The sequence below is a fragment of the Myxocyprinus asiaticus genome, chromosome 4 (assembly GCF_019703515.2).
Source record: "Myxocyprinus asiaticus isolate MX2 ecotype Aquarium Trade chromosome 4, UBuf_Myxa_2, whole genome shotgun sequence".
Classification (NCBI taxonomy): Eukaryota; Metazoa; Chordata; class Actinopteri; order Cypriniformes; family Catostomidae; genus Myxocyprinus; species Myxocyprinus asiaticus.
Window position 1 is genome coordinate 34,420,950 of NC_059347.1, and position 26,540 is coordinate 34,447,489.

The 26,540-nt window shown below is 37.3% G+C and overlaps 1 protein-coding gene across 4 annotated transcripts in view; it reads right to left on the reverse strand.

Annotated features, from left to right (window-relative positions):
- LOC127435343 (stAR-related lipid transfer protein 13-like) overlaps nt 1-26,540 on the reverse strand; it is a 110,631-nt gene that overhangs the window by 75,196 nt on the left and 8,895 nt on the right. The window contains exon 1 of one of the 4 annotated variants that reach the window (XM_051688787.1): nt 8,985-9,230. The exons of the other annotated variants lie outside the window; for them this stretch is intronic. Within the exon in view, the coding sequence (XP_051544747.1) occupies nt 8,985-9,021 (37 nt within the window). The 5' untranslated portion in view covers nt 9,022-9,230. Of the gene's footprint in view, nt 1-8,984; nt 9,231-26,540 lie in introns of those variants that run through there. 4 annotated transcript variants of the gene reach the window in all.

Sequence of the window (26,540 nt, forward strand, 5' to 3'; positions counted from 1 at the left end):
AAAGGTAATATTTGAAAAAACATAATAGGTGCTCTTTAATGTTTTAGTGACTCCTTTTATGAATGTAATCGCAATCAACTGCACTTGTGCACTCAGAGGATGGATTACCTCAAGCACAACTGCATAAGATATTAAGACTTGCTGTTTTCTGTGACTGTATCTTACATTTATTTTTCTTACCCCATTGCCAAATTGTATTTTCTTGTTTAAAGCTAAAATCAAACCAGATTTATTTAGGTTAATGCTTAAAAAAAATAAAATAATAAATTACAAAGGGGTATGAAAAAAAAATGATTAAATCAAGATTCTCTGAAAGTCATACAGTGTATTTTGCATTACATTTTGCTCCAGGTAAATTTATCTTGTTCCAAGGATGTTTAGATATTGTTTAGGGAAAAAATAATGACAAAGAAAATTAATTTTACAGTGCACAGTGCATGGGTCTTAAAATGAAAATCTGAACCTGACCCGTACCCAAGACAATGTAGCCCGACTCTATACGGCCTGAATGGTACTGTCAGATTTTAAGCACAAACCTAACCTGAACCCGAAATCGATCACACTCTTTATAACTTCTCCTAGCCAGTATTGTTGCAATAGGCTGTATTTTATGCAAGCACAGTAGGAAGCATAAGTAACAGTATTGTAATAGTAAACATACAAGGCACGGCGGCTTCTCAGCACACCAGAGCAGAATGAAAAAAACATTGGCTTACAATTTATCAAGTGCCGAAACTTTGCTTGATGCAGAACAATGTGAAATAATGTGAAACAATTCAGACTGTCTATTTAACACATTAATTTTGTGCTATTAATAATAAAAAAAAAAAAAAGAGTTAAAAAAATTAACACAATTAATCATACCCCCTGACGCGTATTAAATTTCATATAAAAGTACAGATTTTCCTACCATACAAGCAATTCAAGCTTGAAGTACATCTGTTTTCACAAGCCGCGTCAATAAGTGGCAGTGCGCCTCAAACCTCACAAGCAGCGCAGCCACGGAATGAAAACCGCTTGATGAGGAGGAAGCACAACAGGTGGGCAAAGTACAACAGAATACAGAAATCTTGAGATGTGATTTTCAATGTTTCCTCTAACTTTAACTTGACACAGCATCTTAAAAAAGCGCCATTTGATGCGTCTTGTATGAGAACAAAACAAACAATATATATTGAGTTCTTAAGCCACGTTTTGTTTAGTCTAATCAATGCTTTATTATCTGCCACAATAATGCAATTTATTTCAAACTTGAAGAAACAGTGTCACGTGATGACACAAAGATGTACGTCCAGCATGTTTACATAGGGAAACAATGGAAAAACAGAGCAAAAACTCATTGGAAGTGAATGGCACCCTACTCATCTGTTTGCACGTGTCTGTGAAACAAGTTAGTTAGGCCTGTTTTTTTTTTTTTTCATTAATTACAAACCCAAACCTGACCCAAAGCAGTACTTGGAAAAACTGACCCAAACCCAATCCAAAACAGGGCTGAAACGTTTAGTCGGCGTTATCGACAACGTCAAATTTGTTATTTTATTTTAATTTTCATTGTCGAATAGTCATTTGATCTCATTTAACGTAACATAAGATCACATTAAACTCTAATGATGACATGCGAGAACAGCAATGCAGTTCACATCTGACTGAGGAGAGGAAGAAAACAGCTCACAGTCCAGATGCACGCTAAACTTTCCAAACAGCTTCAGATGATGTAGATCGCAAAGTATGAGGGAATTATAATGCAAAAATAAAAAATAAGTAAATACAGAAGCACTCTCGTTGTGGAATAAGTGGAGCTGGAGCAAAACTTGCGTGTTGAGCATCTTTAAAGGAAACACCCCAGCGTTACATCTTTAATGCAGTTATATTTATTGCGTTATAGCTTTATTAAAGTTCAAATAATACGGAAGCAGATCATGTAAATGACTACAAACTCAGAAACTGGCATTTCTCTGTGCGGTCAGTACCTCTTCTATGTGTTGCACGAATGTCCCGATATATAGGGATGTGATTGAAACTGCACCCGGCTGAGGCACACTCTGGCGTGGGGACGCTCATCCCTTGAGTGCGCACGCTTGCTGCAGCTAGGTTATAACGTGATGGCTCACGATTTATTGAATCATAATATACGTGTCACTGTGCACTACTTAACGTGAAGGAAATTGGCAATACACAGCTTTATTAATATGAGAGAGTTTGTTTTTTTGTGAGTTAAAGATGGATTGAAGTGAACAGAAAGGTGAGAGAGGTCTTCACCCCATTATTACACTGCAACAAAATTCGTTTTTGATTTGTTTTGGCTTGTTTTTGAATATAAATATCTAAAACTCCTTTAAAACAATGTACATTTTCTTTAGCAGCTATACTGCAGAATAAAAAATTGTTATCTGAGAATGTTGAATATAACATTAAAAATACAAATATTTTAAAATATCTAAAAATACTTTAAATGTATTCACCTGAGAAGAAGCATATAAGATATTTAGACTTGCTTTTAGAGAATAGATCTTGAATATAAGTATATTTTGTCTTTACTGCACTTGCAGAAGTATAACCAAGTGAAAAAATCTGCTTGTAAACAAAATACACTTATATTTAAGATACATTCTCTTAAAGCAAGTCTAAATATCTTATATGTTGCTTCTCAAGTAAATGTATCTTGTTTTAAGGATTTTTAGACAACTTTAAACAAGACAAAAACACTTGATAGTAGGATTGTTTGATTTGTTTACTGAATTAAACTTAATAAAAAGTATTTTTTCCCCTTTAATTCAGTGAATGTCATTTAAAAGATATTTTTAAAAGATGATTTTGTCCTCTTTATTGTTAGTAAGCACATTTAATACAACCTTTTAAGTCAGGGCACAAGCTGAATAATCGGTTAAGAGCTAATGATTAATCGTTGCAATAATCGCCGAATAATCATTCGATTAATCGATTATCAAATTAATCATTAGTTGGAGCCATAATCCGAAACCCGACGGTTTCTCGAGTCCCGTCGGGCCAGGGTTGGTTTGCAGACCTCTTGTGCACAGGACACAAAAAGCTTGTTACATCTGACACAAATTCAAAATGGTCAAAAGACTTATATTGAGTATTTTTTGGCCAAAATATGTAATTTGTATAGTTTGACAAATCTATTTCGCCAAGCAAATTACGTTGTTTGAGCCAACACGTTTTAGAATGGAAATTAAACAAACTTATGTATGAGGCCGCTGGCCCTCTGAGAAATGGAAAGAAATCTGACCCCCTGAAACCCAGGAGGAGACCAGTCTCTCTATAAACCAGTTGTTCATTTAACAACTTAAACAACTCGATCACACCTATCAACATTTGTTGCTGCTGAAATCTCACCACTTCTTTCTTGTGGGTCTGTCACACTCACCGCTTAGAAATTGAAGATAGGAGATCACATAAACGAGTGTCTCTGACATTTCTCACCGATTCTGTAATTTATTGCAATGGCTCATCCTGGCATCAAATCAACATGAAGCTAACCAAAATAAGTAGTGGTTGACCGATATATCACAGAGGCTGTTAAATCAGCCGATATTCTGACTTTAATTATCAGCCAATAAATTTTCCCATTTGGCGATTTGTTTCTTGAGGGCACCGGAAAATCGCCTGCTTGCATGTGAAGCGACTGAGATGTAAATGACCAGTCACGGTTTGTTTTGTTGTTATGTGCCATCTTGTTACTACAATAATAGACCAGTGCGCAACACAGTCTCATTTAAACGGTCCGCATATCAGACAGACGAGTTTGAGCTCATAACGTTAAAGTGCTCATCTGTTTCATTCTCCCTCTCTCTCCTCAACAGTTCCCTGTACCTTTTAACTATATTGTCGAATGATAAAAAGGCAAATATCACTAAAACTAATATCATATACAGTCTGCAAATATGTGCATATCTCATTTAAACAGATGTAATAAACAAACCTCACAAAACTTGAGCAGATCCAGCATCCTGTGGAGTGCTCATTTATCTACCTCTAAAGCACGTATTTTATCAGCTTCTCCTCAGCAGTTCCCTGTAACTTTTAACTTTCTTTTCTAATGATAATATCAATAAAACTTCTATTACATACTGTTTGCAAATATGCAGATATCTTGTTTAAACAGATGTAATTCACAAACCTCACAAAAATCCAGCACTTTCTTAACGTCGAGCGCTCATCTAATATCTTCCTCTGAAGCGCGTATTCTATCAGCCAGAATAAAAACTTCTGAATCAGGATAAAAAGTTCCTCTGATTCACTCCGTGACAATCCAAGCAGGTGACCCAGACCGTTTAAACTGTCAGGAGATTGTTGCTCGTGCTGGATCCACACAAGCGCGTAAGTGCAACTTCAAAGTAAAAGCGCTTCACGTGTGCTATAAGTAAATGTTTTATTCACTCCTTCTTCCTAATATATTAACAATTTCTTCATGTGCAAATAAATTACTAAAATTTGATGACTAAACAGAGATCAGAAGAAACTACCTTTTAAAATACAATATTATTTTTTTTGTTTCTTTTTTTTACAAAGTTAAAGTTTTGTGTGAAATTGAGTAAATATAGTGCTAAATAAAGGTTTATTATTATTTTTTTATTTTTTTTGCAATTTTATATTTATGTTATTTACTATATTAAATTGTGTGATATATCAGCACTGTATCGGCCTATCGGCCACCCTGCTCTCTCAATATCAGCATCGGCAATTTAAAAACCCATATCAGTCGACCAATAAAAATAACTGTAATAGTCTGAATTAGTCTGCATTATACTGTGAATGTATGTGATGTGTATTTGTCCCTTCAGGGCTTGTTTAGAAAGTACTGTATATTCATGCGTGTTGTCAGGCAATTGTCAGCTTTAGTGAGAAATATATTTACATTAAATAAACACAGACTGATCTGCCTCCCAAAGGTGTGCTTCCGCCTGTTGATTTCTTAGTCATTTTTGTTGATGCAAATGACAGAAAAAAAGCTCTACAATGTTATATAATAATAATGGAAAACAATCAACATCTTGCCATTTACAAAATGTCTCTTTGCGGTTGCAAACAAAAACGTATGGACTACATCTTTTGGGACACATCTGTGGGATTGCAGACAATATGGTTTGTCAGTTCTTCAACATAAATCGAAGGGTGAGAAGGAGCTCACTAGTCAAGGCCATAAGAGTCGGCCCCACTGACTGCTACCAAGTAATTGTAACCTGTTTGTTGTTCTCAGTAAAGAGCTGAGTTAACTCTGTGCATTTTTTGAATGACTATGCACTGTAAATTACGCTTACCAATCAACACTGGTGGCAAAATCTATGAGTGGGCAACTAGCTTAAGACACACACAATGGACACACAAAATTGCCAAAGAACCTAGAGAAAACCCTTTTTTAAACACCTTTCAAGGTTCAAATTCACCACAGAATATGGGTATAGGTAGAGTATGGGCTCGCTGTCAAAAAAGTATACTTTGAAAGGCAGAACAACGCTTGTTTTAAGATGACATTAGCTGTAGCATTAGTATTACATTTTAAATAGCAACTAAATGTTTATATATTCAGACAGAGTACAGGTACAAAATTTACAGTGGCATTTTAAAACCTTCTGATGTGTACAATGGAGATCTGGATTAGGCCAAAATAACTTAAATAACTAAAATTAAAATAAACACTCTATGCTTAATAAGATACCCACGCAATCACACTCCCACAGCCCCAAACCAGACACAGAGCGGCACGGAGCAGGTGAGAGTGATTTGTAGTAAGCCGGAGTAATCCCTGCTGCATGAACAAAACAAACCAGGAATTAGACAGAGGCATTCAAATCAGTTAAAAAACAAACAGTGGAAAGAAATAAGACTGAATACCCCCATGAGCTACCAACAATCGGAGGAAAGGCAAAGTATTACATCTCATTTGGAATGCGCTTTAAATGCCCATAACGTAACAAGTGCAGTTTCTCAACAGGAGTGCTACATTCTAGCATCACAAGTGTGTGTGCATGTCTTTAGCTGTCTTGGGGGTAGTGACCTTTGGTAAACTGAAATTAGTGTGAACCTGCTGTGTGCTGTGAGGGAGCCTTACTTCATACTCTGTGTGTGTGTTTCTTGTCCAAAGGTTGCTGCTTGAACTTCTTAACACATGAGCAGATGGTTAAGATGGCCAAAATTATGTTTTTTTTTTTTTCTCTGTGTGTGAGTGTGTGTAATAGAGTCACAGACAGCTAAAAGAAATGAGTGAGAGAAAAAAGAGGAGAGAGAGAGAGAGAGAGAGAGAGAGAGAGAGAGAGAGAGAGAGAGAGATGTACCTGTATGTTGTTTTATCATTGCCTTAAAAAATATATATTAAATGTGTGAACTGGCCACCATTCTCTTATGCAGCACACATTGTGCCCTAAGCCACAATTTCATGTGATCTTGTGTTAATTTTTTTGTGTTTGAGTACATTTCTGAAAATTCTATGACTTCTTTGTATTTCTGAAACTGAAGGGTCATCATACATTTTTCAAAGCCACAGTGTGTTCCTGACGAAATGTTGCACATTTCTATAGTCTTTCTGTGTGTTTCTAAAGTCTTTGTATTTCTTTGAGTCCCTGTGTTCTTCAAAAGAGTCTCTGTATTTTTCTGTAGGCTTTCTAAAGAGGCTCTCTATGTTTCTGAAGAATTTCCACAGAGTATAGCTGCGGTCCTGATAAATAAAAGTGTATTTGTGAACAAGCTGCAATGAACTGCTGTGGATGAATCTCTGAAGGATTTATTCATTTCATTTCAGTACAGTACATGTACAGCACATACAGTACATGTCTGATTCATCTCAATTTATACATATCAAGGGCCTTGGTGTTTTGGATTGAACATCACATTGTGTGATCACATTGTGAAGTCAGTCACAAGTCAACATCACAATTCAGAGAAAGCCTGATGTCTCATGTGAGTCTTTAATGTGAGATTAGTTTTAGAGTTTGACCAACATGATCATACATGAAATAAGAGTTAGTTTTGAATGTTTTTGAACCCAGTGTGCTGAATTCCGGACAAGCACTGCCATTCTGCAAATGTTCTTTGTCCATGTTGTGCCTCTGTCACATCCCATATACTAAGAAAGTGAAAGCAAACTGGTCTCAGTACTGTTATGGTTAGGTTTAGGATGTGGGTTAGGCATACATAAATGTTTCTGAAAAAAGTATACTGTTTCTGAAAATTGGACAAGCTGTGCCCTTCACGTGACATCCATTCAAAGAGTTAAGTCAAAGAACGCTGTTTTGGTCTCAGTACCGTTATGGTTAAGTTAATTCCCTGTCTACACTGGAAGTGACTGATGTCGCATGGCATCACATCACACTGTAACTTCATGAGTCCATCTACACTGGATGCCCCGTCCTACCTTTCTGACCTCTTGCACTTACACAAACACAAAAAAGGTTTCTTAGGTCATCAGATCAGACTTTGGGCATTTTCACACTTGGCTCATTTAGAACATTTGTTTCGGAACCTGGTGCGTTTTCTCCATTAGTTCGGTTTGTTTTGGTATGAATGAACATGGCAATTGCACTCGGATCCGCACCAAAGCAATCGGTACGAGACCTTCTGGACGAGGTGGTCTTGGTCTGATTGTAAACTAACTCTGGAGCAGATCGCTTGTGGTGAGAATGCAATCCAACCCAACGGACCAACAAATCAAACAGTATCCCTATGAAAGCCATGAACATACCTGATGGATCTTTGGAGAAAACATCTGCAGGTCATCATGTCACTGTAATTCAGCATCAAAATGTGGATATAGCCTTTTCTTTTGGCAATGATATTATATAACTGCAAGTTTAAATATAATTTTTTAATTCCTATGGTAATTTTAGTATGATCGATTCTCTCTTCTGGATAGCAGGTGGCAGAACACAAGACACGGACAATCAGCTGTGAACTCTAGCGCCAAGCGCGTGCAGTGTGTCAAAAATAGAATGTGGAGTCCGTAAACTTTCGCAATCTAAACTGTATGTAATGGTCGCATCCAGGCAGTGTAGACAGCATTATTGATTAAAATGGGGAGCGATTTACTTTTCAAGCAATGCATTGTTTTTTTTTAGTTTCGGCCACTGGAAGTAGTAGTTCAGACAGTCGGAAAGCATACACCGATCCCAGCAAACAAAACATTCGGCATGCTGTCACCGATTGTTTTGTTAGATCAGTCTGGTTTGAGATGTCTTACTCATGATCTAGAAGGAAGTAGTTCCAAGCAAGAACCCATTAGATAGAAGCATCTGCTCTATGAATAAATAGTATCTGTTGAGTGTGTGTACGTGTTTGTGTGGAAGGAAATGTTTTCTGTGCTCTAGCTGTGTGTCTGTTTGGCTGAATACAGTTCATTGTTCTTAGTAGTTCCTTGGCTTCCACCCACAATCCCACAGTACACCTTCACTTACCCCAATTACACTTCTCTTTATCTACCAAACCTGCTTTCTGCATCTCTCTTTTTCCTCTCTTACATTTCTCCCCTCCTTCTCCCCCAACAAACAAATATATTATTAACATTCCTCACTGACTGACATCAGGTCCAGGGTTCAAAGGTCAAATTCTCTCTGAGTCATAAGCAGAGCAGCATTTCCGTACCAGCTCATTCAGTAGCTTCCATAAAATACATCAGCTGTAACACACACACACACACACACACACACACACACAGACAGACAGACGTTTAGTCTTAAATGGCTGAATTAGCTGTATATGTCTGGGGATTTTAATGCAGTGCAAATTCTCTATATTCTCTATATCTAATCCACATCAAAAGTTCTACAAACTGATAAATGTTTTAGAAAAACCTCTGATATAAACAATTTCATCCTTCAAGTCTCTGAGTGATGAGTCGAATCACACGATCAATTTCACTATCACCTTATCAGGCACTTGCAAAAAAAACTTCAGTTGGTTGCCAGCTACCTATTACACTCTTATGGAGACCAGTCACATGCACTAAAGAATAAAGCAAGGTTAAAACTCACCATGACCCTTTCGATGCTGTGGAGACGACGTCTCCATCTTAATCACTTAAACTCCAGAGGTCCAACATTACAACTTTCACATTCCGGAAACACAGACAAATGCCTGCAACAGCCCTTCATACAACTACTGCCTGTTAAAAGACCAATGCAATCTCATTTGTTTCCAAACAATCCAACCACCAAAGGAGTTTTTATCCAAAAAGGGCCACATCGAATTATCATGTTTAGCCAAATCGCCTGTGAACAGTGGAGTAGGATCTGATTTACTGTGGTGGCGTATCCTGGGGGGGGGTTATCCCTTCCTGCCCCCCCCCCACCCAACACATACACTTACACCATCTGATTACTGAGACCAAATGTTCTACCCTCCAAAACTCCTCCTCCTTGTACCACACTACAGAGTGTGTGTGTGTGCCCCAACATGCTAAACGAGCTCCAACACATTAATCCAGAAAGGCCTGTCATTAGCCTTAATAGAGTTGTGCATGTGATCAAGCCTTAGGGGAGAGGCACTTGGATATGAATATTAAAACATAAGATCAACAGTTCGTTTTGAAGCTAAATGACAGCAGTCCAATTTTGGTGTTTAAATATTTTTACATTGAGAATCTATACCTATATATGGGACACAGGAGGCTTTTTGACAGATAAAACAATACTGTGGGTTCAGTCGTGTCCCCTGAGAGAAAATGTACAAAATGTAAACGTCTGAATGGACCATTTTTATATTTTCTTTAAAGTGAGAATCTACTAACAACAAACAAACAATTTACATAGCAACAGTGAAGCATTAAAATACTGTTTGCATAATAAGTATAAATAGGGTTTCCTTGTCATCCATGCCATGATGACATCTCTGATTAATTTTCACAAAATTAGAACAAAAATCTGTTTGTTTATTATGAAAGGCTCGTAACATGCTGATTAATAAAGCTAAATCTAGACGGAAAAAAAATGTATTATTCAGAGATGGGTAGAGTAGCCAAAAACTGTCTTCAAGTAAAAGTGCAATTACTTTAAAAAAATAATTACTCAAGTAGAAGTAAAAGCGATAACATAAATAATTACTTAAGAAAGTATCCAATTAAAAGAGTACTCAAGTAGTGAGTAACTTGTTACTTTCACATATGACACAATGGACGTGAACTCCCTACACTAAAAACAATTCAACAAATATTGCTCATTAAAATAAACAGATTTGACTGAAAACGTAATGCTGTCAACTTTCCTTAATTATATGCTATATGTGTGACACAAGATATTGAGATTACGCTGTACTCATAATAATAAAGAAACTTTGCTAATTATTTTGAGTGAAGCGACAATAATCTGAAGTTTAGTAAACCCAGCCTAATTTTTTAAGATTCCATGGGAAACCACGTGATGCAGAATGTGATTGAATTTTAAGCAAGCATATTTGGGGCTGGCTGCCATTTTGGATGTGGAGAGCTCGTGGTGGAAAACACAAAGTGTTTGCCAAAAAGTTCAAAGGTAAATTACTTTAAACATAGGGTGAAATCAGTAGAGGTCTTTTTGTTGTTGTTGTTGTTGTTGCTGCTATCAATTTTCTGTGTATTTAAGTTTCTATTTGCTTAAAGAAGTTGTTAACTTACATTAAGTTTAGTTTGCAAATCTACAGTATATTAACCATTTGTCTGCATGAGGCTAATTAGATGTGTACATTTTTACAGTCGAACAAACACAAAGGAACCCGTGCATTTTTTCACCAGGCAGATCCTCCTCATCTTCAACCACTGCTCAGGGCCTTCACCTACAACTCCTCAAACTCCGCAAACAACAGGTAATTTCAGTAAGTTAATCGCATTTCTACACCAATTTAAAATGTTTAATGCGAACTACAAATTGTACATCTTGAAACCAGCTAACATTTTCTGAGTATTGGTTCATTCAGCTTCATCAAATACATCTACAGTTTTAATGCTAAACGTTATCTCCCTCCCCCTTTGTTAAAGCTGCTTTATGAACCGTTAGTGTTTGATATGACATGAATAAATACATACATCAATATCATGTGAAGCATAAATTTCGGTCTCTGTAATGAGTTTCACTGTTGTTGTTGCCACTTGCCTTAAACGACACTGAGGTTGTCAATGACAATAATTAATATTCTGTATGTGGTGCTTACACCATACTTTTCTCAAGGGAAAATACTATGCTTTCTCATTGTTGGGCAGTGGCGAAGAATTCCCACGGATTTTTCACCGGAGAGACAGTTCATCCTCAACCGCTGCTCAGGCGTCACTCACGTGGCAGAAACTCATCAGGCAACAGGTAACTCCAACAAGTAAATCGCGTTTCCATGCAAATGTCTCATTGAACCCCTTCGTCTTAAAGGGAAACCAGCTTACATTACTCGAGTGTTGGTTTATGTTCACTTTTCAGCTTAATCAAATGATTTTAGTAGTTCACCCAAAAATTTCTCTTGTCATTTTGCCTTCTTGCCCCTTATGCCTTCTCAAACTCATATGACTTTCTGTCTTCTGTGGAACACAAACCAAAATTTCCACTCAAGTCATATGGATTACATTGATGCTGCCTTTATGGATCTTGAAAGTTTTTAACCTCACTGACTTCCATTATATGGACAAACACACTTCATAAATCCATCAAAAATCTTTGTTTGTGTTCCCCTGAAGAAAGTGAAATGAGTTTGACATGGCATAAGACTGCATAAATGATGAGGGAATTATCATTTTTGGTTTGCCTCAAGGAGACACCCTGATATCAACATGTGTAAGTTGGTTTGTAAAAAAAAAAAAGAGTCACATTATAAGTATAATATTGTTGCAATATGTAGCAGGGTTTGCAGCAGTTGAAAATTGTCTCGTCATGAATCTTAAACGTAAACTAGCCATACATGTTGCTTATCTTGTCAGTTACAATTATACTATTTCTCAAAATTATAGTCCTGGCAGGTCTACAACTATAACTGAAAGAAGTGTCAGAGGTTTTCAAGGCAAAAAAAAAAAAAAAAAAAGGTAGGAAACACATTTGGATGACATTATTCATATAGCACCATTTTAACATATCCGCTGACATTCATATAAATGTATGCATTTGGTACAGTAGTTGAATAGCTGTGTGCTTCAAATGAAAATTCTTTCATTTGAAAAGATGTTTACTCACCCTCATGCCATCCCAGATGTGTATGACTTTCATTCTTCTGCTGAACACAAACTAAGATTTTTAGAAGAATATTTCAGCTCTGTAGGTCCTCACAATGTAAGTGAATGGCAGCCAGAACTTTGAAAGTACAAAAAACACAAAAGGCAGCATTAAAGATATGAATATGACTCTAGTGGTTTAATCCATGTCTTCAGAAGCTAAATTATAGGTGTGGGTGAGAAACAGATCAATATTTAATCATTTTTAATATGATTTTTCCTCCCTGTCCAGTAGGTGGTGAAATGCACAAAGAATGTGAATCCCCAAAACAAGAGAAGACAAATATGAAAGTGAAAGTGGAGATTGATAGTAAAAAAGTACTTAAATATTGATCTGTTTCTCAACCACACTTATCATATCACTTCAGAAGACATGGATTCAACCACTGGAGTCATATGGATTACTTTAAGCCACCTTAATGTGCTTTTTGACCACTATTCACTTGCACTGAATGTACCAACAGAGCTGAGATATTCTCCTAAACATCTTTGTTTGTGTCCAACAGAAGAAAGTCCTACACATCTGGGATGTCATGGTGGTGAGTAAATGAGAGAATTTTTATTTTTGGGTGAACTATCCCTTTAAACATTACTTTTCTTTTTACTCTGTAATTATTGATTTTGAGGATATTTAATTGTTCAAATAAATACAATGGAAACTGTTAATAAACATTTTGACAAAGATTATTTCTATGAATTTAGGAAGAGGAGCTTGACCAAGCACAGAAAGGAGCAGATGCCATCAATGCTTTGGAGCAGGAAGAGCGAAAGTTGCCTTTCAACCCACTGGATGTATTGACTGTCCTTGAAAATGAGTTGGGGACATTTGTCAAAACTTAGGTCAGTGCACTGACTTCTTGGGCTACTTTATGCCCTTCACATCAGCTACCTAAAGAAGCTGACACTTTTTCTTTCTTTTTTTGAGGTCATACAGTAAATGGTGTTGCATCTTGATGATGGCAATGTCTGGCCAAGTTGAAAAGATCTTTTGAATGAATAGTTTCATTTATAAATACAAACTGTTTCTGGTGTTTTTGTTACAGTATTAGTTCAGAGAGTTTTCTCCTGCCTGCATATGTTTCTGTAGTGCGCAGTCTGTTAAAATGCATTTTGAATTGCGTTTATTTAGATTTACTAAATATATAAATTTAAGTCATTGCATAGCCCACTTGTTTTTGTTTTTTGTTTATCATCATGATTTTGTTACTATTTTTGTATTTGAGAATGTACTTTGTTTTTAGGAGAGCATGAATATCTATGTTAGATTGTAAATTTGTAAATAACAATAAAAACCTTTGACATTCAACAATTGTCTTATTTCTTCAGGTCATTTTATTTTAAAGTTAAATGAAAGTAAATGAACAGAACCTAGAATTTGAAGCTGCTAATAGCACTTACAATTGAGCTAAATGAGCTTAAAATGCATAGTTGGTTAAACAGAGACTCTTAGGGTTGAAAAACCTTAAATGTAGTAGATGGCGTGGCACAGTATTAAATAAACATTTTTTAATGGAAGCTCATTAATTTGGCCATAGCCAGCTACAGTTTTGTAGGTAGTGTTGCTTAAAATTCCTGACGCAAAAACGATGCACAATATTTTAAAGCAAATCCAGAAAATTATTCTTTTCAGTGTACATTCCATTACATAATACACATTGAACATGCATTACAGAATTATTATTAGGAAATTCTGTCATCATATTGTCAATAAAGAGATTTTAGACAGAATTTTAGCCTTTGTCACCATTTACTTTCAGTAAATGTGTTTTAGACAGACAGACACAGATAGACAGACAGACAGACAGACAGATAGAGAATGGTGACCAAGACTGTCAGTCCCAAACATTTTGTCTAATATAGTTTGTGTTACACAGAATACAAAGGGTCACACGTGACAGCATGAGGGTAGGGAAATGATGATGGAATATTAAATTATGGCTATCACTTTAAAGGGGTAGTTCACCCAAAAATGAAAATTATCTCAATTTACTTACCCTCATGCCATCCCAGATGTGTCTTTCTTCAGCAGAACACAAACAAAGATCTTTAGAAGAATATTTCAGCTCTGTAGGTCAGTACAATGCAACTGGTCACTGAATGGGTGCCAATATTTTGATGTTCCAAAAAGCAAATGCAGGCACCATAAAATAAATCCATAAGACTCCAGTAGTTAAATTCATACCTTCAAAAGTGATATGATAGGTGTGGGTGAGAAACAGATCAATATTTAAGTCATCTTTTGCAAGAGGTTCTTCTCCCAGCCCAGCAGGGGGCAATATGCAGAGAAGAATGTAAATCATCAAAAGCAAAAGAAGAATGTGAAAGTGATCTGTTTCTCATCCACACTTATCACATCGCTTCTGAAGATATTGATTTAATCACTGAAGTCTTATGGATTACTTGTATGCTGACTTTTTTGAGCTTTAAAATGTTGGCACCCATTCACTTGCATTGTATGGACCAAAGGTGCTAAGAAATTCCTCTAAAAATCTTCATTTGAGTTCAGCAGATGAAAGAAAGTCATACACATCTGGCATGAGGGTGAGTAAATGATGAGAGAGTTAAATTTTTGGGGTGAATTATCCCTTTAAGGGCTCTTGTCAGATCTGGATGAATTTGTCCATAAGAACAGAGGCTTTGAAACTTTTCTAGTAATTATTACGGTGAAAACGTGAACAATGTCCCACAGGGACATTATTTATAATGCTGAAATATAAACCAAAGCAAGATCATGTTTTATTTATGCCTACCTTCGCTATTTCATAGCTTTTAGTTGTTAGTTCAGTATAGTTACTTTTTTCAGTGTCGAAAGAATTTAGATCATAAGTTCTGTACACAGTACCACCTCTCCCTAAATGCAGAGTACACAGCCTACATAGGGCACCATGTACAGAAATGTCTGTTTGCACTCCAGTTGTCAATTACACATTCGGCAGAGCAAAATCCATGTTTACATGGATTTATACTGTTAATCAGCCTGAAGTAGCTGTGATGGTTTCAAGTGCCTCTGCGAGGGCACGGGGTAAATGCGTAAATATTGCGGGACAAAGTGCACTGATATATTGCTGCAGATTTAAAAATGTACACTTAAAAACTGATGTCACAAGAGCCCATATTTACAGAATCACCATGACACAGAAAGCCCACATCAGAGCCACAACTTACCTCAGCATGCTGCCTTAAGTTGGAGCTGCAATTTTAATCTTGAAATATCCGCTTGTCTTGGTGTTAAATGAAGGAACGAAACGCATGACGAAACGATTCTTTTTTCACTGTGCAGAGCAAAGAAAGTGTTTCACTTAGTTAGAAGAGCGTGATGCTGCAGCAGTGATGGACTCGGCTTGAGTGACAGTCTGTGACACCATGCGCAGCTGTGTGAACATCCGTTGTCATAAAACTCCCATTCAATAATCTCTAAATAAATTACAAATTAATTAAAATTAAACCCAGTAATGTAATGACAGGAACGTCGCCCATTGTAATGAAGTAAAAGTAAAAAAAAAATGTCATTAGAAATTTACTTGAAAGTAAAAAGTACCACTTTTAAACCTACTCTAAAAGTAATTTTTTTTCCAAAAAGTTACTCAAGTAAATGTTACGGAGTAAATGTAGTGTGTTAGTACTCACCTCTGGTTATAGTCTAAAGGTGGCACGTTAACATGTCCTGACACAAACCTGGCTTAGCTGAACCATCTGAATCACATATCAGACAGATGAAGATAGTTTCACTTTGCTTAATTTTAGTTTTCTGCAGTGCGTTTAAGCAAAAGATGCCAGTATATGTGTGGTGTCTCTGCTACTGTTGTTAAAATAACCGCACTTGCAACTCGTATGTACAGTAAATTAGGCTTTATGCGGCGCCTCCTCTATTGTGGGGAGAGAGGCAACATGCGTGGAGCGGGAATAAAGCAAGCGCGTTCAATGACAGGGAATAAAACGTGTAGCGCTGGACGCGCTTTATTCCCGCTCTAGAGAGAAATATTTCTCTCTAGCACTGAACGCTATTTATTCCCGCTCCGCACGCGTATACACGTATGCTTACACAATCACTTGGCCAGGTGTCAGATACCTAGCACAAAGATTCAGAGCTCTGTCCGGATTTAATTGTCCTTTAGTCCGGATGCAGACCGGAGTCTGCCTATTGAGTACCCCTGTTACAGAAGTTCAGTACAGTCCCCCCCCCAAAACTATTGGAATGGTTACATCTAGATGTGTTAAACATAAACATAGAACCTTTTGTAACAGACCACCCAATATTTAGGCAAGCAGAAGAATAGGAACAGATAAGTCTTGAAGTAAGCCATGCAAACCCAAGCCATGACACTACCTCCACCATGTTTCACAGATGAGCATATGTTTTGGATCATGAGCAGATCCTTTCTTCCTCCACACTTTGGCCTTTCCATCACTATGGTAGAGGTTAATCTTGGTCTCATCAGTCCATAAAACTTCGTTCCAGAACTTTTGTGGCTCATCTCTGTAATTTTTTGGCAAATTCCAATCTAGCCTTCAGATTCTTACTGCTGATGAGTGGTTTGCATCTTGTGGTATGGCCTCTATATTTCTGCTCTCGAAGTCTTCTTCGAACGGTGGATTGTGATACCTTAACCCCTGCCCTGTGGAGGTTGTTGGTGATGCCACTGACTGTTTTTGTGTTTTTCTTCACAGCTTTCACAATGTTTCTGTCATCTGCTGTTGTTGTTTTCCTTGGCCAATCCATTCGGTGTCTGTTGCTCAGTACACCAGTGGTTTCTTTCTTTTTCAGGACATTCCAAATTGTTGTATTGACTATGCCCAATGTTTGTGCAATGCCTCTGATTGATTTTTCCTCTTTTCTCAGCTTCAAAATGGCTTGCTTTTTCTCCCATAGTCAGCTCTCTAATCTTCATGTTGGCTTATCCTTTTTAACAACAAATGCAGTCTTCACAGGTGAAACTGAAGGATAAAACCAAGAGTAGATGTTCAGAGCTATTTATTGTTTAAACAATCAATCTAACAGGACACACCTGAGTAACAAGAAACACCTGTCATTAGTCACGTTCAGATATTTTTGCTTGCCTAAAAATTGGGTGGTCTGATACAAAAGGTTCTGTGTTTTATGTTTAACACATCTAGATGTAAATACCAGGAAATGAAAGCTGAAATCCTAAACTCTCATCTCATATCCATCTTTTGAGCTCAAACCCAAACCCAAATGTCTTTGGTGTATAGCAAAACAAATGAATTTGGTCTTGCCGTTCCAATAGTTTCGGAGGGGACTGCATGTATGAGTTTTTTCAAACTTACCGGTCAGACAGTTATTTCCTTTGAAAACCACTCATAACTGGTGTTGAGTTTTGAAAGTTGAATACTCTTGATTTAGCGCAGCAGTTGATTGACAGGTGAGCAGGGGCGCTTTGTTGCTTCATGGACAAAGACGGATTAACCACTGGGCCGATTGGGCCATTGTCCAGGGGCCCCTAAACCCAATGGGCCCTGAGCTCATAATCAATTAGGCTATTTATTTATTTATTTAGTTTGAGATATCTATTATAAATCCACGTAAATCTCAGCCTTATGTGAAATACTGTTTGTTCAGCCGAATGCATGCTGGACGACAGCAGCGCGAGCACAGGCACTCTAGTGCGCGCTCAGGGAATCTGCATCTCACAGGTGCAGCGTGTTTATGTGAAGGACTACAGAGAACTGCGTCTTATTTCCAAAACGCTTCCAGACATAAAGATAAGGTGCAATTTACCCTGGCTGTGTACAAAGTTGATGGTTAAAATTCATATAAGCGACAGAATTCGTGCAACAGTAGGCTATATAAATGACTTGAAAATGTTTCAGTCCTGCATGCATTTAATGTTTAATGATAAAGCGAAAGATGCCTTATCTGCACGGTAAACTTTTGTAATATTTGGTTAACCGTGAGAGTTCAGGAAAGGTTAATGTGTTATTTGTCGGGAGTCGTGACTATGGAATAAAGAGCGTTTATTGCCATTGATGCGTCAAACACAATCTCAGAAAGCAGGGAATAAAGTGCACAGTGAGCTATGAGCCGAAATAGCACAATAGGCCAACATAGATCTTCAAATGATAAAATCATATTAAAGTCGAACAAAAATAATCTCTGTCACTGCCTGCAACATATAGCCTAGGCCTATTCTTAATCAATGGAAAATGCGTAATTCTGCCCGGGCAGGTTCACTTTCCATGAGGCAGCGAACGCTACGGATTATAAACTATTTCGGGATGCTTTGATTTAACTTGTGTAATTATTGTCTGCACACCACAGCAAAAGGTGGAAAAAATATTGGCTCACTGTTTAACAAGCGCCAGGTGAAAAACAATCTGGAATCATGTGTAACAGTCACATTAAGTCCTCTTTGCAGCCTGAACTTCATCGGAATGTTGATTTGTGACACCAGCGCTGAAAAAGCTTGATGCAGTGCAGCAAATGGTGAAACAGAACACAGGTTTCATTAGATGCGTTTATAAATATTAAAGTTATTTTAAACTTAATGTAGTGTCTAAAAAAATGCCATGGTACTGAGTTGTGGTGCAGCGCAACGATCAAAGACGTCCGTCCAGTGTGTGTTTACATAGAAAAAACAGCGCAGACGCACATGTGAACAGCCCGTAACTCGCCATATAGCTTCCTTGAAAAACTGACCCGAACTTGGCCCAAAACCTGTAGGTTTGTCGGGTACTGTCGGACTCAGGTCGGGTTGAAGAACTTTATACACTTGCAGAATAATTGAATAGTGATTTTGATATTTGAATAGGCTACCGTGCACATCCCTAATAATAACACATAATTTTTAATCGGTTCATAATTAAAAAGTACATATAATTGGCCGTGTCAGACATTGCTACAAACTTTTCTTGCATCTATCTGAAAAATCCAACCAAATCTTACAAGCGTCCTGTAGCGCATAAAGGTGAACGTAATCACGTCATGGGGGGCCTCCATGGTGTACCAGCCCATGGGCCTCTCAGATCTTAATCCGTCCTTGTGCATGGGAAGTGGTCACGTGGTTTTTGTGATCCGATCACAAGACATTTTGTACCCCATTTACACCTGTATTTAGCTCTGACCACTTGTGATCAGATCACCCAAAAGGCATCTTAAAGGGATAGATCAAAAAATGAAAATTCTCTCATCATTTACTCACCCTTATGCCATCCCAGATGTGTATGCTTTTCTTTCTTCTGCAGATAACAAATTAAGATTTTTAGAAGAATATCTCAACTCTTTAGCTCCATAAAATGCAATTGAAAACTACTAAAAATAATATGGGCTGTTTATATTATTTCTCATTTATTGACAACCAGCAAATCTTTTAATTGTAACCTTCCAAAGCTATCTTTCTGTTTCTTTGATCTTATGGGTTTTCTTTTTCAAGAGAGGCTTTAAGGGAGAGAAATAAATGACTCTACTATACTCTATCATTTCTAATTGGATCAAAGCTCAGACAGTCTGTAGAGTCATTTCCTGCTCGCCTGGATTTGCTGTAATTCCTTGGGTCCTGTGAGAGTGAGGAGAGAGGAAAGGAGTGGTGGAGAAAAGAGAAAGACAGACAGTTCAGGAAACAAGGGATCAGACAAGAAATCACAAAGGAAAATGTCACTGCACAAAGAGGGTGTGGCTCTGTCATACACGCATCACTTCCCTTTCGATCAGGGGCCTCTTTGATGTCTATCAGTAAAGAGACACGCAACAAACGCAACACACACAATCACAGCTGATCGAGACAGACACAACATCTAAGACGGAAAAAACGAAAGACAGAGAAAGAAAAAGTGAAACCACGAGAGACAGGCAGAGGATAATAATGACAGATAAAGACGGACAGACGATGTAATTTAAAATAGTGAGTGACAGTGAGTGATTTAGCTGTGACCTCACATTCCCAAAGACTGATGGATACTTAAAGCAATATTTCACTTACAAATGAAAATTTGCTGATAATTTACTCACCCTCAGGCCATCCAAGATGTATCTGAGTTTCTTTCTTCATCAAAACAGAATTTAAGACTTTTAGGATTTCATATCAGGCCTCCTCCTTCAAACAATGCAAGTGAATGTACTCCATTTTTTGATGGTCCAAAATGCATATTTAGGGTGCATCAAAATAATCCACACGACTCTAGTCGACAAATAAGTTCTTCTGAATGCAAACGATTGATTATTTTGAGAAACAAAACAATACTTATATACTTTTTAACTACAAATGTTCGCTTCTGTACATCTCTGTGACGCGAGCTCATGAGAGAGATGACGTAAGCTCGTTGGTAAGGTCATGGGGAGGAGGAGTCAGGAAGTGCATCATTGTTTACAAGAAAAACTTGTGCCGTTCACAAACCATTTATTTAAAAACAATATAAAAAAAATAATAATAATAATTTCCAAATAATAATAATTTTTAAAAAACAATGTAAACAATGATGTGCTTCCTGACTCCTCCTCCACGTGACGCATGGCGTGACCTTACCAACAAGCTTTCGTCATCCCTCTCATGAGCGTGCATCACAGAGATGTACAGAAGTGAACATTTATAGATAAAAAGTATATAAGTATTGTTTTGTTTCTAAAAATAATTCATCGTTTTTGTTCAGAAGAACTTTATTTGTAGACTGGAGTCGTGTGGATTAATGCCATGACTATCTCTCACTCTCTCAAACAAACTGACCCAAACACACGCTATCACTTCAAACATGTGCAAACTTACATGCACTATGCATTATCACCTCACACACGAACGAACATCTACACACAGCATTTCCACTTCAAACACAAAAACAGCATGATTACCTAACACATACACATAGTAACAGGCAAGAGGCTGGAAAACCACATAAGTCAAAAGTGTCACCTTTTAGGTAACACTTAAAAAAAAAAAAAAAAATTAATAAATAAACAACTATAAAATCTGTAGTGTTGAATGTACATTTTTAGAACATGTTGCAAACCTAAAATATTTTCTGTGGGTAAAATTATCTTCTATTACCTTCATACCTTTCTATAAACATTTTCGATTAAAAGAAGAGTATCCAATCAATCAAACATACACAAAGACTTCCCTTGGAATCTATAATGTATCAATCTAAACAACAACAGGTTTTTTTTTTAATTTTTTTTTTTTATTACAAACCAGGTTTGAAGGAAAGTATGATAATATTGCTCCTCCAGAATTATCAGACAATATGATATGATAGCAGAATGATAGCTGGGCACTTGTGCAAAGCAATGTAACTAAAAATACATTCTCAAATTTTTTTTTTATTCTTTTGACAATATTCATTACATATCTCAATATCTTATTTTTCAGAAATGCCTTAATTTTGTTCCAGAGGAAACATAATTTCAACCAAAAAGCTATTGTTGCCAAGTTAATTCAAAATGATTCATGTAAATCGATAAAAAATAAAATAAAATAAAAAATACTAATCAAGGTGTTTTCCACACTGTTTTTCACTAATTGAGCATGGGGAGGAATGATTCTTAATCATTTTCATTTGCACAAATATAAAAATACACAGTAATAAGCAGCAATATTTACATAGATATAATTTAAATATCCCATATGGAGACATCCATAATGTTGAATCGATTTGTTAAAATGGACGTTATCACTTTTGTATTGTCAGAAATTGCTGCAAATACATTATGAATAATACATTTATCGCCCAGTTACATGGGCACAGAGTGATGTATATATGTTTTTATGTTGTCCAGGATTGAAAAGGAAACTATTAACACTTCCAAAAATCAACACATACTATCACTGAAAGTTTAAGAAAAATACTGTAGACCATTTCATTGAACACACTCTTATCAAAATCACTATAATCACCTAAGATTAGTAGGCAGGAACACAAGGCATCACACACACACACAACACGTGGCTTGTCTGGACACCAGCCTATGGTCTAGAGTTTTAAGAACAGCTGTTACTTAAATATTTCTCTTACACACACACACACTCAAACAACAAACACACAAGCACAAACACACTCATCTTCTGAAGAGGTTTCTGCAGTAATGGTTGTTACTGCATTTCATTTTCTGCAATGACCTTTCTCTCTGCAGTGCAGTGAAGTTCCACACACACACACACGCAAACACTCACAGCAATGACAAATAGAGAAAGATAATGAAACAGAATGTGAGAACATGTCTTTCAACTTCCTCTTTCAGAGTCTTACGAGCAGTTTGCAGTTTACTGTTTGTTTGCTTTCTACTTTCAAGCCCTTTTTTATCTCGGTCTCTCTTTTGTCGTGTGATGCTGCTCTCACGAGAGTTCTTGCAGCCGGGAGTGAAAAAAGTGGTATCTGTCGCATTTTACAGCTGTCTGGATACGGATGGCAAACGTGTTTGGCCACGGGAGCAGAAATCAATTTCATCAAAGACTGTTAGTCTGAGGTTGACCAGAGTAGATGAGTGTCATTTTTATTTAGGCTAGCCAGACCACCGATACCGGACCGATGTGACTGACCACATACTGATCCAACAGGTCAAGATCCAACTGAGATCTCACCCACATAAGCTCACGTCACAGCCATTCTTTATGTTTTTTCCAGGGTCGTAGAGGAAGAACGCAAGGGTTTGCAACTGTGATGCTCTGTCATGCAAACAAATTGAGAACATTTACTTTTGCTGCAATGCACTCTGATGTAGGCACCCACTGTCCAATGAGAATTGAGGTGGGTCCAGTTGTACTTTGCTGTATTTCCGCTGTATTTTCAACCGACAGGGCCATTCCCATGTCTATAAATGGGAAACTGATGACTCATTTCCACTTTACTTTTAGCAGACTAGGTCATATTGATCTCTTCCAATAACTTTAAAGTACTTAGCAAATGTAAGCGCTTTGAGTGTAGTGTCAGAAAAACGCTATATAAATGTAACATTCATTCATTCATGTATCTAATACATGAAACATGACAGCATGACTGTTGCTAATACATGAAGCATGACAAAATTTGGACTTCACATCTGTGCCATGTATTACTTTGGGCTCTATTTTCACTACGTGCAACGATTATGCGCTATGTCTTATCCAATTGTCGTGCCAGCGCAAAATGCAAGTGAATGTGGGTGGGATTGTCTGAGCTATCTGTGGGTGTAATGTATATTAATGAAGTGGGGCAAAGCGCAATTTGCAATTTTCCTCAGAAATAGGTCATTGAAATAAGTTGATCATAAGTTGAAATCGAAACCTAAAAGAAACTAAATCAATATAAGACAAAATAATAACAGAGAAAGACAGAGATTTTTTTATATTTTATTGTATTAATTCTGGAAAGAAGACAAGTTATGTTGTTATATGGGGCGATTTATTTTATCTCAGTATTGTAAATGAATGTGTATAGGTTGAGCATTGTTCATTAAAAGGTCTGTATATCTGCTTTTTTCAACAAGTTTCCCAATTTGTTCTCCTCACGAACCCAGTTATCTCGTCAAAATCCCCTTGTGTCCATAATTAAAGGTGCACTAGTAGCTGAGGGATGTACGTGCAACACATTGATTCTCAATGTGATAATGCACAGTGAATATAGGATTTCTAAGGGGAAAATAGTCCTATAGTCCTCGTCTGTGGTCATTGTGTTTAGAAGCGTGCTGTTTCGTGATAAATTGATGAAATTTTCAAAATGACATATCGGATGAAACTAGAGAATGTAGTCTTTTGACTCAAACCTTAATGAGGTTTCTTACCAGATGTAGTTTTGTTGGCATTTCTCCCAAAGACAAACTGTGATCAGTTCCATGCTGTTTTGTCACATGACTCGGTGCGTCAAAAGTTTAACCCTTTACTGACAGCCCAGAGTGTCCTGAACTGAGCTCAGCCGGTTTAACTGAAATTAGATTTTGCATAGCGTATGGCGACAACAACACAATGTACATGAAGGTAAAACAGGGCCCTGTATCTCTCTTACCCTCTGGGTGTTACAAAGTCAGCACAAATTTCACATTACCAGTAACCTACAAGTCTCCACCAATAACCAATTAATATAAATACCTCAACCCAGCCTGTTTAATCATTCCCTTTTCTCTCTTTATTTCTGTAATAGGATAAAAGAGGCCTCTTTTCTCCCTCCCTTCCTTAGGGGGAATATTTGAGTGCGAGTGAATCAGAATTGTCATCACGCCCATTCATGCCCACATGCTCCTTCAGATTTGTGTGGCAAGAAGATTTTGAATGTTACTTTAAAAAAAAAAAAAAAAAAAAAGGTCTGTATCTTTAATAATTAAGTTGCACAATTATGTAGGTAAAAAAATAGGCTGACCAGATTCCTGCTTGTGGAAAACCGGACAGCCCCCTCCCAGCAAAAATGAAATTGACATATCCTTACCTAGGTGCAGATCAATGCGAAGTAGAGGGTGCATCTGCATCTGTAACCGTTGTCACCTTGTACTTTTCAATGGCAGCAATTTTTCTCAGTGCGCTTGTCTTTCAAGAGTTTATCGTAAAATGCAGAGCAGTCCAGTCCAAAATTAAGACGTAAAAAAAGCATTGCCTTCATGACTTTTACACTGAGTCGAGATTTATCCGGTGTCCATGCTGCATTCATTAATGAGAACACACGCTCCACAGATGCAGATGTCCCAGGCAGGCATAAAACAAACTCCACGACCTTGGCTAAGACTCCGAAGTTGATGACTTGCTCTCCAGCTCACGAAAAACGTCTGTCCATCTCTCAGACATGGCCGTCATGTTCATGTTCCACATTGGCGAGTGACAATGTTTTTCGCGCAGGCCCACTCATCAAAGAGTGTGGTTTCGTCAATGAAACTGAGAGCGGGGATTCTGGAGTAGAAGTGTTCGAGGCTGCTCTGAATGTCTTTCCACTCTGGGATGTCTCTCAGTAGGGCCAAGTCAAGTATTTCTCAGCTCCAATTTTGGAGGTAATTCACCAATGCTGAATAAAAGTTTCTGACTGCACAAAAGAAATCATCCGCTCGCATGTCACCAGATTCAATCAGGGCATCCAACTGATTTTTAATGTCAGAGGGTAAAATGATTCCTCCAGCCTGGCCTGCAAGACTTTTCTTAGGTCATGAATGTGCAAAGCTATGGCCGTGCACAACAGAATGATAAGCAAAAAGTCCTTCACTTGCATGCACCCTGTCAGATTCAGAACTTTGCTTCACAAATAAATAAATAAATCGCTAACACTTGGTGTGGCACACTTTTAGCAGCATCCACATGCTTTTGAACATGCTGCTCGATGTCAGTGTGGCCTCCATGGGCGATGGAAAAGCAAGCTCCACAAATCTCACACCTCACTTTACACTCACTCTGTCTGTGACTCCTTTTTTAGAAATTTAAACTCTTTTTGAAAATCCTATTAAAATGTACATGCATGCTTCCTTGACATTTTTCCAGCTGCAATTTCATCTGTGTGCTCTTTCAAACTGACTCTTCAATCAGTTCACTAACTGGACATCTATTTATAGGGGATTGTGATTGGATAGTTTAATCCAATCATGTACTCCAAATAACACGGTGTTATTTTATTGGTTTTACAAGCTGTATCCTTGGCTACTTTTGATTAGAATACTCACGTGACTGAGAAAGCCGCATAGGCGATAGAGACATTTTAGGAGAGGGGAAATATGGGACAAAACACGATTTTTCAGAATAAGTCGGGACACTAGAAAAAGTGCTTGAATACGGGACTGTCCTGGGAAAAACTGGACGTCTGGCCACCCTAGTAAAAAAGTATTTGTCTGAAACACTGTGGCAGAAATTTGCACGTCTACATTTTGTCAGTCCAATCGAGTCACAACCAAAGTGTTTGTTTTTTAAAGGAATTACTCACCATAAAATGAAAATTCTCTCATAATTTACTCACCCTCATGCCATACAAGATGTGTATGACTTTCGTTCTTCTGCTGAACACAAACAAAAAATTTAAGAAGAGTATCTAAGCTCTGTAGATCAATACAATGCAAGTGAATGGTGGCCAGAACTTTGAAGCTCCAAAATACACATAAAGGAACCTACTGGGCTGTTGTGCAAAAACGATTTATTTATTATTTTCCTTTGCTTGATCCCTACCTTTTTACTTTCTCCTCCCTACCCAGTATGTGGCGATATACACGAATAATGCAAAGAAAGACTTGGTCCTCTCTGAACGCGCATAAGAGGGCTGATGAAAGAGTAGATTAATAGAAAAAAAGAACTTAAATATTGATCTGTTTTTCATCCACACCCATCATATCGCTTCTGAACATATGGATTTAACCACTGGATTCGTATAGATTACTTTTATGATTCATTTATGTGCTTATTAGAGCTTTAAAGTTCTGGCCACCATTCAGAGCTGAAATATTCTTCTAAAAATCTTTGTTTGTGTTCAGCAGAAGAAAGTCATACACATC